Source organism: Mytilinidion resinicola (assembly GCF_010093595.1).
Source record: "Mytilinidion resinicola strain CBS 304.34 unplaced genomic scaffold BDZ99scaffold_26, whole genome shotgun sequence".
Taxonomy (NCBI): domain Eukaryota; kingdom Fungi; phylum Ascomycota; class Dothideomycetes; order Mytilinidiales; family Mytilinidiaceae; genus Mytilinidion; species Mytilinidion resinicola.
In genome coordinates this window covers 211,798-224,607 of record NW_022985462.1, presented here as the reverse complement: position 1 = coordinate 224,607, position 12,810 = coordinate 211,798, and the positions used below count along the sequence as shown (strand labels likewise).

At 55.2% G+C, this 12,810-nt stretch overlaps 4 protein-coding genes across 4 annotated transcripts; all 4 read right to left on the bottom strand.

Annotated features, from left to right (window-relative positions):
- Positions 1-565: 565 nt before the first annotated feature.
- Positions 566-3,265, bottom strand: BDZ99DRAFT_468078 (alpha/beta-hydrolase). The gene is made up of 3 exons (XM_033721162.1): positions 3,124-3,265; positions 2,959-3,043; positions 566-2,857 (listed from the first exon to the last, which is right to left on the bottom strand). The coding sequence occupies exons 1-3, from the start codon at positions 3,128-3,130 to the stop codon at positions 601-603; spliced, it is 2,349 nt and encodes a 782-aa protein (XP_033570493.1). The 5' UTR covers positions 3,131-3,265; the 3' UTR covers positions 566-600.
- A 462-nt stretch (positions 3,266-3,727) lies between these two features.
- Positions 3,728-7,642, bottom strand: BDZ99DRAFT_491608 (uncharacterized protein; the record flags this gene model as incomplete). Its single annotated transcript, XM_033723111.1, has 6 exons — positions 3,728-5,131; positions 5,189-5,334; positions 5,462-5,802; positions 6,362-6,538; positions 6,588-7,336; positions 7,385-7,642. The coding sequence occupies 6 exons, from the start codon at positions 7,640-7,642 to the stop codon at positions 3,728-3,730; spliced, it is 3,075 nt and encodes a 1,024-aa protein (XP_033570492.1).
- Positions 7,643-8,728: 1,086 nt separating this feature from the next.
- On the bottom strand, positions 8,729-9,410 carry BDZ99DRAFT_426928 (uncharacterized protein; the record flags this gene model as incomplete). Its single annotated transcript, XM_033717137.1, has 1 exon — positions 8,729-9,410. A coding segment is annotated over exon 1 (360 nt), but the record flags the coding sequence as incomplete, so codon positions are not given.
- A 459-nt stretch (positions 9,411-9,869) lies between these two features.
- Positions 9,870-12,175, bottom strand: BDZ99DRAFT_453215 (Rgp1-domain-containing protein). Its single transcript, XM_033718319.1, has 3 exons — positions 12,144-12,175; positions 11,013-12,086; positions 9,870-10,962 (listed from the first exon to the last, which is right to left on the bottom strand). Exons 1-3 carry the CDS (start codon positions 12,169-12,171, stop codon positions 10,070-10,072), a joined length of 1,995 nt encoding a protein of 664 aa, XP_033570490.1. The 5' UTR covers positions 12,172-12,175; the 3' UTR covers positions 9,870-10,069.
- Between the last annotated feature and the right edge of the window lie 635 nt (positions 12,176-12,810).

Below are 12,810 nucleotides of genomic sequence, written 5' to 3'. Positions count from 1 at the left end.
CACAGGCTGGTGCCGCTCCAGTTGCTGTCCCCGCCACTACTCCTACCATCGTCCCTATTACCACTCAAGCCAATACTCTTCCCAAAGCCCCCGCATCGGGCAGTACGCAGGCTCCTGCAGCTCTTCAGAGCCTTTTCGGCGGCCCTTTCAGCGGGGTTTCGGGTTAGACTGCAAGGAAATGTACGATTATGACTGTCGATTACTGTCCCAGCTCATCCAGGCTCCGGTTAATTCTTTCACGAGCTTATCGGGCACGATAGCTTTGTACTACTAGGAGTCCTGTCGGGGTTGATTGTACGGCGTACACCGTTGATTCTGACTACTAGTATGGATAGTGCCAAAAAGATTTATACCATCCCACGCCTTGTCTCTACGCATCCGCCTTTCCGCGTCTGTTTCTTATCTACATCTGATATACCGAACGGCTCCACAGCGTGCACCAACGGTACTCCAGACGCCCACTGCTCATTGATCGCGGTGATTTAGGATGTCTCGCACAACCCCCCCACTCTGTGGTCCGATATACAGGCCATGCCACAGCTAAAGCACACTCTAGAAACAAGAACGATGCCATTCTATATGAACACACACCCGTGCTATCTACACGCCCCCACCCTCTCCATTCCCCAAGAGCCCACCTGTGAGCCCCTTCATCCGCCTGCCCAGCAAATCGTCTTCAGACGCCAGGCTAACTAGACTCTTTCGCCTGCCTTTACCTCTGCCCCTCTCGTTGCCAGCGCGGGAAGCCTTCCTATCTCTTCCAGTCTTCCCGCTCGCCGTACCATTCGCATCGCCGTTCACCGGCTTACCAGCCGGCGGCGACACCTTGGGCTTGCTAATCGTCATCTCCAGCGGCCTATCCTCATCCGCTGAGCTCTGCGTCCCAGATCTAAAATGATGCCGCTCGACCCTATCCCGCTTCGAGCTCGACAGCCCATTGACAGCGGCCTCTAAACCTGCGGTGCCGAAATACCCACTCCCCTCCCTCCTGCTCCTCTTCCCTGCCCCCATCCCGCCCTGCTGCGCTTCCGTCCGGCGAATCTCCTCTTCCGCCTCCGCGCTCTCAAACGCCTCGACCATCCACCTCCCACAGCGTCGAATATACCCCCATCCCTCTGGGAACACGCCCACAAACTGCAGAAACCCATGACTGACACCGGGGACCAGTTCCACATTCACAAAGTCCTCTTCGCGGAACCCCGTATCGTATTTCCCGCCCCCCTTACCATTCCCATTTTCGCGGGATCGGGACAGGCCAAACGGCAGACCCAACTCGCGTGCCTCGACCCACGCCGCACGCTTGGCCTGGCGCACGCGGCCCGCGAAGATGACGGTGTCGTCGACGAGCGGGTCGCGCTCGCCGGTGAGGAACCAGACGCGGGGGAAGCGGGCGAGGAGGTGCTCAGGCGCGAGCAGCGGTGAGAGAAGGTAGTCGGTGCTGAAGTCGGGCCGGTGGTGCGGGCCGATGTAGAGGATGATCATGGCGCGCATCATCTCGGGCGTCAGGATGCGGTCGGAGAAGTAGGAGATCATCGAGGACATGGCCAGGCGGGTTTTGAGCAGGTGGGGCTGGGTGGTGGTGAGGGGGAGCGGGTCCGGGGGCAGGGCGGAGCGGGTCGCGGTGAAGGGGGTTAGGGGCGGGGAGGTGAGGCTGCTGCTGTTGATGTTGTTGAGGGCGGTGTCGATGCCTGTGTGCGCGGCGGAGAGGTGGATGGCGGTGGGTGGTGAGGTGAGCGGGGAGGAGCTGCCGTTGGGGGCGTCGTCATCTTCTTCTTCGTCCTCGTCGTCGGAGACGAGGGGAGTGTTGGGGGCGAGGTGGCGGTAGTCTTCGCTCTTGCGGCGGAGGATGCCTTGGTTTGTCTTTCGCGAGCGTCGGTCGCGGATCAATGCCATCTGCTCATCCGTCATCCAGTTGCCGATGTTCATGTCTAGTGCTGGGTAGTTGAGCACGACGCCTACTGGAGGCGGCAACTCCAGTTCGCCCTGCCACCTTCGCGTATCTGTGGATCCAGATTGAAGCACCATGAGCACCATGCCAACTGCGAGGTTCCCGCCAGCTGAGTCGCCCGAGACAACGATCCTGGGAACAGTTTCACCCGAAAGCCCCACGCATCGTCCGCGCGATGCCACGATGGAGTGGTAGACATCGTAGCACTCATTCAGCGCATAGGGGTATGGGTGCTCAGGTGCCTTTCTGTAGTCCAAACTCAGAACAGGTAGTCCAGTCCGCCCAGCCCAGCCCATGAGCTTGTCGTCGTGGTTCCGGGGGTTCATAGCCACAAAACCACCGCCGGGTACATCCAGCACGACTCTTGTTTGCTCCTTGAGCTTGCTCAGTGGCCCATCGTAGTACAACCACCCATGCACGGGTTCCTTATACGCCGACTGCGAAGGGCGAGGAATTCGAATCTCACGCGGCGGGTAGCGCATCAGCCGCGGCCGCAGTAAAGACGTGAAGAAGTTTAGATACGGTGTGGTGCCTTTGTTCCAGCTAACGCGCAGATGTTCGACCGTGAGCGTGGCCCTGATCTTGCGCACCTTCTCGTCGGCCTGCTCGGCGCAGATCATGTAGTATATGCTGAAGACGACACTCAGCAGATCGCGGGTCCATTTACGGCGGATACGCATCGCGGTCCAAAAGCCGGCGTCCAGGGCCGTGGTAACCCATGTTGCACGGAAGTAGGAGCGGGAGTAGAGGTTCGCAAGCGGTTCGGGGCATTCCAGTCCCACGAGTTTGCCGAAGTTGCGCGAGATGTACAGCCAGAGGAGGGTTATGACCAGGGTCTGCCAGGTAGTAAGGCGGGCGGAGAGGAGGGAGGAGAGGCGGCGGAGGAAGGGGGGGCCATTGCGGTCGCCTCTGTTCACAGTCCGTGTTAGCCCTGCAACGCGGTCTTCTTGGAGGGAAAGATTGTAGAGCTTTATGAAGCATGAGGAACATTTGATAGGGATTATACACACTTGTACAAGTAGACAGACCAAAACGACACGACGGCCAACACCTGGATCTTGCGGAACTGCACCGAGGGCCGCCCCAGGACGTGATCTGTCTCCATCGTTAGTACCACCACCACACTGGCCTACGCTCGTTTCCCTCAAAGAAAAGCACATCTGAGTGTAACGTACCAATCATTCCGGCCGCAACAGCAGTGCCGGAGCACTCTCTTCAGGCGTACAGCACGCAGTATTGCGGTATGAAGGGTGATGACGACGGCGGGCAGTGCGAGGGTATTGGCGGCATGGAGAAGGTGAGGTTGCACAGACAGCGTGGCCCGAGGGATGCAGAGGGAAGAGGGAAGAGGGCAGAGGCAGTGCTCAGCCGTAGTCGTCGGAGCCCATGACCTTTGCGGCGTCGTCGTGGTTCCTGGTTCGCTCTGTCGATGAATGTCGCGGTGGCCGACGCCGTTTGCATGTGAAAGGCGGCAGGGCCGTGGCATCACCGGACCGCGTAGGGCTGAGACCTCCCCGCAAGTCTCCACGCAGCCATTACAACACCGACGTCGCCCGGTAATATTAGTTATATTACAACTCTGACTATATACGCTTGTACCATCCGCCCGAGGAAAGTAAAAGCCTGACCAAAACGCACACGCAGTCACTGAGTCCCACGTATTGCTCATTCATCACTCAAACCACCAAGTAAACTCAGTCGCGTCCACGCGGACATACAGAAGAATCATAATAAGAACTTCATGTCATGAAACCACCCAAGCCCATCCGCAAATTGTGCCTAATGTCCGCTCTTCTCCTGTCCTACCGTTCTGATCCACTCTCCCACCTCGAACCCAATTCGCCGCAGTGCCGAGTCCTCCACCTTGCTCGATCCCTTTTCCTTTCTTACAGTCAAACATCTTATCTCGTCGACCAGATCTACCATCTTCTCCTTCTGCAGCTCCTCGAATTTCGCATCGCGGATGTAGATGGTGAGATCCGGCCCGACCGTTCCTCGCCAGAGCGTCGCCATCCATTGCCAATGGTCCGTTGGCGAGTACGCATCAGCAATCGGAATGCGCGATGTGTAGACGTTCGAAGCATGTAGCTGGTACGTCGGGAGGATGATGACAGGTTTGACTTCTGCCTTTGCCGCTGTTTCCGCTTTCTCCTCCTTCCCCTTCGGCTTATCCGCATCCTCCATTTCTTTGTCGTTCGTGTCGCCTTTTGAGCTCGACTCAGGCGTGTCATCCGAAGCTACCGGAGTAGTGATATACTCAACCATCTCCTTGCTCTTCCCGTGCCACTCTTTTATGATATCGAGATAGTCCGCGAACGTGACCTCCTTCTTTTCGTCGTCTGGCAACTTGGGCGGATCGAACATCTTGGGCTGCACTTGGAACTCGTCTTTCTTTAGAAACTCTTCGAGCCAAAGGCAGAGCTCTTTCACAGCCTCGAGGTCGTCACCTTCGACGCTGATAATGGCGCCACGGACTGCGTTGGCCGGGCTGGTAAGCCCAGGCGTTTTAAGCGGCGGTGTGATTTTCCCGAGTACTTTGATTTTCACCGGATACGGCACACTCATCACCATGGCCTCTACGCTTCGACTCTGGTCATGACCTACGGCAGGGAGATTGTTGAGAGTCATGTCCACAGAAGCTCGGCGAGGAGTGCGTGGCGGTGGCATGATGGCTGTGTTTGGAGGAGATTGTCGTATTGGAGGGAGCGAGTCACGTCTCGTGTGAGAGGTATAGTACGGAGCACTCTCCACACGTCGAGCACTTGGAGGAGCGTATCCACTGATATTATAGCGACGGCGTTTGGAGTCCGGCGAAAGCGGACTGTACATGGTAGTGTCCCCTGGACTAGCAGACACTTGAATGCTACTCAAATTCGATGGTCCTGGTCTGGCGCGGCGTGCTTGAGGAGATTCCAGACTCAAATTGTTCATCATCGGGAGGAAGCGGGTTGTTGAAGTGGAGTTGGGGGACTGCTTTGGAGGAGGCAGCAGCGGCGTCGGCTGTGGAGTCGGAAATGGGCTGGTAGGAGTTCGGATACTCCGCCCACCACACCGCGGACACCTGTATTTGTCGACAGTCGTGTGCTGCCCAGATGGGTTCTCTGGAAGAGCACCCGGCTTCCCGTTTCGACGAGGCGAGTATCGATAGTCAGGGTAGAGTGCCTGGTGCCGGCTTTTCTCTTCCTGCATTTTATCAGCAGCCGTCACTTGCAATCACCACTCGGCATCGAGAAAACTCACATCTGCAAGGGCTTTCCACTCGCCCTTCACCGAGTCGGGCTCAGATTGCCACTGCTCGCCGATGACCTTCGAAATTTCTGGGTTTGCAAGTCCAGGGTGACGAGCCACGACAGTTTGTTGGTGATGCTGACGATAAAGAATAAATGCTACAAAGAATCAGTCGCCATCTAGTAGGGTCTACGAGGATTACATATAAAGACATGTCTTTGTCGGTAATAGCATTCGGACCAGCATCCGTTCCAAGCAGACAAAGAAAGTCAAACAAGGACTTACCGTTCCTGGGGCGGGGAATCTTTGGTTCAGGCTGGCAAAGGCAAACATGTCCTGCAAACTCTCCACGTACCTGCCCGTTGCTCTCCCTCGAACTCGGAGGGCTGTGCTGCTGCTCTTCCGGTCTCGCCTTGCTGTTCGCAGTATCGAGGAGTGATGCTGCCCTCTTCCGTGTAATGCGAGCCGGCGAGGTCTGGGGAGACGGCGACGGAGTGCCCTTTGAATGTCGAGAAGGGCTCGGAGATGATGCTGATCGGGTCAACATTGTCTTTGATAGCCTACGAGAACTCGTAGCGCCCTTCTCGCCATTCCCGGGATTCTTACGATGAGCATCGGTGCCCATTCTCGGGTCTTGGGCGATGTCGTTCCGTCGCGTGGTGTTGGTGATAAGTTGCGGGGTGGCCTGCAATTGAGGAGACCGAAAAATCGGTGGCAGAACTCGAGAGGTCAGCATTGTCGACGGAGGCTCTAGTTGATAATTAGTAGGCTTCTTGGAGGTAGTAGGCTTCTTTGAGGAAGAATTTCATTGTATTCCGAACAGGACGCGGGATATGTACCAAGGATTGGGGCAGCATGGCGGCTGCTTTGTGGCTATTATTCCCCGTCCCTCAATAGTGGGCTTTCTTTGTTCGCGCCCCAGCCGAGACAGCTTGTAAGTGATTGTTCTAGACATTTGCAGGTGCGGAGCTGTTCGCGACGGAAGTTCTTTGTTCTCGTTCGCCCCAGGGCGGCCAAGACATCCGTGACCACACTGAGACATTCCAGCACAGAGGCCGATGCAAGGAAGCGGCAACGCCAGCCCACAATGCGTACAAACGCTTGTACGCACTCATAGGGTTTGGAATGCAACCTGACCAACTCTAGCAGTAATGCCAATTTCGGAGTTAATCTGTTGGAGGAAACTTCAACCTGAAGTCTGATCTTCCCAGCTTTCTCAAACCCGACCATACCGAAGCCGTACTATCGGAGTTCTTTTCCTTCTCAAGGGCGTCTATATTAACGGTATCATTACTGTTGACTAGTTCGGCGGCATTTTTCCCGATGAGTGTATGAGCTGTCCCGCCGAGGTGCATGTCATCCCTACCTGAAGGTTAGCATGAAACAGGTAAAGTTCAAAGGTCAGTATTACCAGAAGAGGTGGCCTGTCGGCTCAGTGCATCTATTTGACATGGCTCCCTGCAGGTCCTCATCCTGCGGTACCGACGCAGACAGACAAGGCATCACCACCTCTTTGAACAACGGCTTTTGTGTCCCCGCTCCCGAAGCGTCTGTGATGCCCATTGTGTAGAGTTGTCTCGCACGAACCTCGTTGACCAATATCCGGTTAACATCTGGCATCACAATCTCACCGCCAGTCCAATGAGTCGCTGCCCGAGACAAGACAGCGTTCCAGTAGCCTAGAAGAAAGACGGCGAAGTGCTGATCGAACGCGAATTCGGCTGAGTGGTCGTTTCTCAGGTTCGCGAAGCGAGGGAGAAACGTAACGTCGAACAAGACTGGTAGGACGACCTTGATAGGTTCAGACTTGTGCTCTGCGATGGTGTTGAGGTTGTGAAAGAGCTCTTCGATGCTGCGGTCTATCGCGAATGTGGCCTGTTTCCGTCCGAGGCTGGCATACTTCAGCAGATCCCACACGCCAAACTGCACAGTGAAAACAGTCCACTCCCCCTTTCCATGGCGTAAAGGCATCAGTCGCTTCTGCTTTTCGAAATTGATCCATTGCTGCACCTGTGTCTTGAAATCGGGGACGAGGTTGTGCGATGTCTCGTTCGATGATGTTGCGTTGGCATAAATGTCATTGTCAACCAAGGATCCCATGCTGCTGTTGTCGCCGGGTATCGACGATCGGGCGAAATTGTCAATGTAGTCGCAAACCAGCTGCGGAGCGTCAGCACACCTCCCACGATGGGAATGTGTAACTAGTACCTCTTTGCACAACACTTCCGTCCATAGCTGACCCCGGTCTTCATCTCGCACCGGGACAGAGGCAGCTTTCGGTGGAGAAATTCGGTATTCACCAATGTCTGACCAGTCGTCCCCAAACACCACTAGTTGACGCGAGTGGCCGTTCCACGCCTTTTGGATGCGAGTCTTGATGTGTAGAGACGGTAGTATCCATCCGAAGTAGAAGAGGGTTACAATCACCATAGCGCTAATAGCATGGAGTCTGGTAAGGAAGCGCATCTTGAAGGAACGGGAAGGCTGTAATTATGTGGTATTATACACGTTCCTGGGGCGCAGGCTGGCTACGTAGGAGGCGGCAAATGAGCGCTGGGAGGCACAGAGAGCGTGAAAAGGGAATGCAGAGAGTGTGGAAGAGACAGATGCAGTGCAACAGGAAGCAGAGAGTGAAAAGTAGGTGCAGAGAAAGAAATGAGGTGCGTGGAAGTCATGACGACGCATTATCTGAGCGCGGCTAAGCCTTAAAATCTGGTTGCGTACGCACCGGGCGCCGTCGTTGGACAAGCTCCCTGCAGCGACGCCCTCCACCCTCTCGGGGGCGGGCTTCGGTTTCAAGTCGCCTGTCAGACCCGTCGGTATGACTATCAGCGTCAAGCCGGCCATGCATGGCGCGCCTGGAGGCCATCTCTGGCTGCCGTCGTCGGATGCCCCAATGCTGATGCCAGATTTGCGGCGTGCCGTCGTTGTGGTGCCGTGCCTTGTCCTCGGAGCACGCCAGGAAAGCTTGTTTGACCTGCCGCCGGAGTGGAGATGCCGAGTGTCCTATTAGCGCAAACGCCTCACTACCCTTGTTGTACTAGCTGATGAAGCCCTTGTGGGGGTCAATAGGAGAACTAGTTAGTATCGACGTGATTACGAAAGCGTCTTGAACCGGAAGGCGGTGATGGCAGTAAAGCCAATGTACTTCAACTTGGTAGGAATAGCCGTTCGGCCTGGGTGTGCTAGAAGAAACTAGGCCAGAATTCATGTATGTTTTGATATACGTACCTTTGTAGAAAGAAGGCAATGCGTCCAAATATATACAAGGTCCCTAAGCCCAACAATATTGTGCATTCTATCGCAAAACATCGCCTCGTATATACACTGACCCTATATACATCCATATCCTCTTGAATCCTTCACTCGTCCTCATATTCAGTCCATGTATCCTCTTCACCCCTTCAGACCCGAATACACCTGCCCCAACCCCATCCCCACCGGTCCCATCCCCACTCCCGCCCCTCCCACCACCAACTTCGCAGTCCTCCCAAGATACCTCCCGCTAACAACCCCAGGCAGCACGCCCCTCCTCGCACCCACAATCCCCACAACCGCACCGCTAACCCCACCCCCAATCGCCCACCAATCCGCCCCCTCCTGCCCCTTATTCTCCAACAGCCGCCACGCGCGGTCCTGCCACTCGATCTCCTCGCGCCCGTACATCCGTCCCGTAGTCGCCAGACCAGCGAAGACGATGCCTAGAGGCACAGCGTGGGCAGAGTGGGTTATGAGCCTTGGGACGAACGCAGCGAGGGACCGCGGGCGGTAGTAGAGGGAGGAGGCGGTTGCGGTGAAAGTCGCGACGAGCGGCGCGGCTTGTGTGGCCGCGCGGATGACATGGAGGTAGAGGACTGTGCGGGCGTAGGGTTGTTCTTCGGCATAGGCAGGGTGGGGGAAGAGGGAGGTCATTTTGGGGAGAGGTTGAGGATGAAGGCGCGGTTGTGTGGGGAATTGGGTCGATGGAGTTGAAGAGGTATTGAGGTCGGCTCGTTGCGTCCCTAGTATCGGGGATAGTTGATAAGGTTGTAGGTATAGATATGACGGAGGAGTGGATGTAGATGTATGGTAAGTGTTTTAAATTGATCAGTTGAAGTTTGAGAGCTCTTTGTCATGAAGGATTTAGGGAGTTTGGAGATTGGCCAGTAGAGTGATGCCAGGAGCTGGCCGAGGACCTGTGTTGTTACCTATATATATATATATATATTCTCATCCTCGCTATCGAGCAAGAGAGCGTATTTACGAAGCTAAATGAAGCTCTGGGTGGAACGATCCCGGATGAAAAGTACGCAACATTCGCCGACTGTCGGTGTCTCGGCCGTAACATACACCAGAACAACTACCATTGGTCAGAGTCGAGGGATGCCCTACAAGAGTCTAGTGGAATTCCACTCTCAAACCCTTTACCGCAGAACGAGGTCCGAGAATTGCGGAAGCTACGAGGCGCATGTAAGAACTACCGACGTCATTCTAAAACGATGCCTTCTTGCATGAATGCATCTGAGGTCTTGGCGGATTAGGAAGAAGTATCACGGGCAGTGTCCGGGCAGTACACTCTCAGCGCATATACACGTTAATTCTAGGCTTATTTACACTCGCTCAGCACCGCTTGACGTTCTCTATCACGTCATCGATAATAGAAAGTGACAGTTTTGACGAGCCAGTCACGGTATCCGCTAAAGCTGTCACAACACCAGCATTTCAAGGCCGTGTAAAAGAATATACTCTAATTGAACCGATCTAGCTCGACCCTCCCCTCGCTTTTAGCATGGCCGAAAACCACATTAACTCTTGTGGCCCATAATGTACAAGTAGCAGATAGCAGCCCTAACGCCACCTTCAGCACCCAAGATTTTCCAACCCGGCGTCATGCTATCACGACCCACGAACTCATTAGACAGCAAGGCCCTCCGCATCCACAGCCTCCCCAGGACCAGCCACCGCGCCATAAACCCTCACAGGCACAGCGACTTCGAAGCTATCGCACGGCAGCCTCTCCACTGCGCCGAGTATGACACCGCGGTCATCGCTAGATATCTCCTCGAGCAATTCGTTCCAGATCGCCTCATCGCCATCTTCGTGCGTGAGGCGCGGCGTGATGAATTCGATTCTTAGCTTCCACTCAAGACTAACGCCGCTAGTGATGAACTCCGGCGTACTATTCGGCGGGATCGTAGGGCAGAAAGACAAGCGCTGAGCGAAAAGGGTGTTCTCGGCGAAGGACGCATGCACTTTCCTCGTTACGCGGTAGATGCTAGCGTTTGAGCGCAGCGCGATGGCTGGGTCGACCTTCTCGGAGGTCTCTAACGACACGTGTACCGAGTAGCACGGGATATTTGCGTTCTTGAAATCAATAACAGCGGATATGGTCTCGCCGAGTCGGTATGCGGGACGGGCGAGCATAATGACAGCTACGCGTCGTCCGCTGCGGGCGATTTCGAATCTGTTGGCGCTCTGGTTGGATGCGCTGGTGACGTTGCTCCGGAGGATCGCTAGATCGATGGCTTCTTTCATCGTTTCGGGCTCCTCGGCCACTGAAAGCCTTCCAGGGATAGGTTCGGTAGGCGATAGCAGGCCCATGCTCGAATTTTGGCGAGGTTTCTCTAGAAGGTTATCTACGTAGCCCAGGAAGTCTGAAAGCGGATCCTCGGTTTCAGGCTGTTTCGCAGGCGATTTCGAGATTCCGTTCGATACGAGCGCATTAGGGTCTACGGTTGAAGTCTTGGCGAGATCTTTTAGGAGAATATATGGAGACATCAAATCATGCCCCAGTATCTCACCACGACCTGGAAAACAAGTTAGCGTCAATTGCGGATGAAGAGAATTTGAGACTCACTGTTGACACTTCCGAAAACTCGAAAAGGAACATCGACATGCTTTATCTGCTGGTCTTTGGCAGATCCCGGTCTCTGAGTTCCAATGGTAATATGATATTCTACCTTCATAGACTTCCCCTTGTGAGTGGGCGGTAATCCACTTGGTAACGTGAACGTGTACTGGTAGCTTTTGCTTTCTCCAGGAGCAAGTCGGAGATCAACGAAAAGAATTGACTGAGGCGTTGTGATCAATGGAACGGTCTTCAAACTGGCGATACCCCTCATCTCTCTAATGCTGGAAGGCTCGGAGTTTCCAATAAGACCACCTAGAGACTCTCCAATATTTCCCCATCCGAGTGCACCGAACAGCCCACTATCTCTCTTCGTTCGTTCTACGCCAACCACGCCACCGCCGCCCTGGCCGCCAACAACACCCTTCCTCTTGACTTCTTCGAATGGTGCCTGGTTTATCAGAGAGCCGTCCAGAGTGAACGAACCCATGATCTGTGCATATCCCATCATCAGGCTTTCTGGAGCTTTCGTCTGGCTTTGACCATTATAGCGTGACCCCTGTCTGTTATGAATCGGTCTCGGGAGCAATCGAGCGGTCGTTGGAGGTATGTATTCCGATGCCAGCGTCTCCGACGAGTTATTGCTCATAGAGTAGAACTCCCCGCTACTCCTTGGGGTGCCATTTATGCTGGATCCAGACAATATACGCGGAATTGGTGACAAGACTTCTATTCCAGGCGGAGGCTCTTCTGGCGGCCGGGGAGAATTCCCGCGAAGCTGCGGCGTTCGTGCACGGGGGCTGATGGCAGACTCTGGGGGTGTTGAGGGAGACATTGCGGGTACGTTGTTTGGAGGAGGGGGAGCAGGAGGGAATTTGAAGGCTTGTGAGAATGAGCCCGAAGGCTTTCGCGTCGTGGTAGGCAGCGCTGGCGTGCTGGGCGCTGTAGAAATGCCAGGCCTTCGTCGGCCTGACGGCCGAGCAGGTAGCGGAAATTCATTGCCAGTCTCGTATATCGCGGGTGGTGTGGAGGATCCTATAAGAGGAGAATGGTGTTGTGCGGAAGAGCGAAACGGTGGTGACCCTGGTGATCTTGTCAGTCGTGCCGAACCTCAAGATGATATATATAAGGGCTTCAAACCTGAGAAAAGGCTCCCGCTGCCCGGCATAACCTGCAAGCTGGCCGATCTCCCATGAGCACGACCTGGTCGCCTGGTAGGAGGTCCAGATGCGCCTCGTTCATGACTGGCATCCGCGACAGCATCCGTTCCCATAGACATTATTGACAACGACCTCCCATGTTTGTGTGGCGCCGCAATGCCTCCATTGCGTCCTCCGCTAACGGGTATAGGTGATCGTCGACCAGTTAGAGAGCCGGGTGTGTTCAACGACAGAGTCGGTTTGTGCCCTCGTAGGTGCGGTGGAGGCAGCTGGGAGCTGTATGACGAGTTTCTCGAAGCAGAGGGCCTCGTCGTAGGAGCCGGTAATGGGAGTACCTTGCGCTGGCGCTCTCCGCCGGATGCAAAGCCATTCTTTGAGGGTCGCACTGGGGACCTGTCACCACCGGGCGGAGCGGCGACGTTCTTGAAGGTGATGGTGCATTCGATATCCTCGCCGGCAAACACAGTCGACTCCTTCCATTGTACGAAGACGCGGATGTTCGTGGACATGGTAGGGATATGTGGTTGACGCCCCAGACTCCTTTGCGGAGTGCTGGCAGCTCATGGGTGGGGCCCGGTCCGCGTGGCTCTACTGCTCGACATGGCACCTATCAACGTTCATTGAGGCAGAGGCGGTAGGAATTCGGT

Excerpts from the sequence above, each read along its gene's own strand:
- BDZ99DRAFT_453215 (XM_033718319.1), bottom strand. The coding sequence starts at position 12,171 with ATGCCGGGCAGCGGGAGCCTTTTCTCAG. Across the intron at positions 12,087-12,143 it reads CAGCGGGAGCCTTTTCTCAG|GGTCACCACCGTTTCGCTCT; the intron begins GTTTGAAGCCCT and ends CAAGATCACCAG. Across the intron at positions 10,963-11,012 it reads AGTTTTCGGAAGTGTCAACA|GTCGTGGTGAGATACTGGGG; the intron begins GTGAGTCTCAAA and ends CTTGTTTTCCAG.
- BDZ99DRAFT_468078 (XM_033721162.1), bottom strand. Across the intron at positions 2,858-2,958 it reads TGGTCTGTCTACTTGTACAA|AGGCGACCGCAATGGCCCCC; the intron begins GTGTGTATAATC and ends GACTGTGAACAG.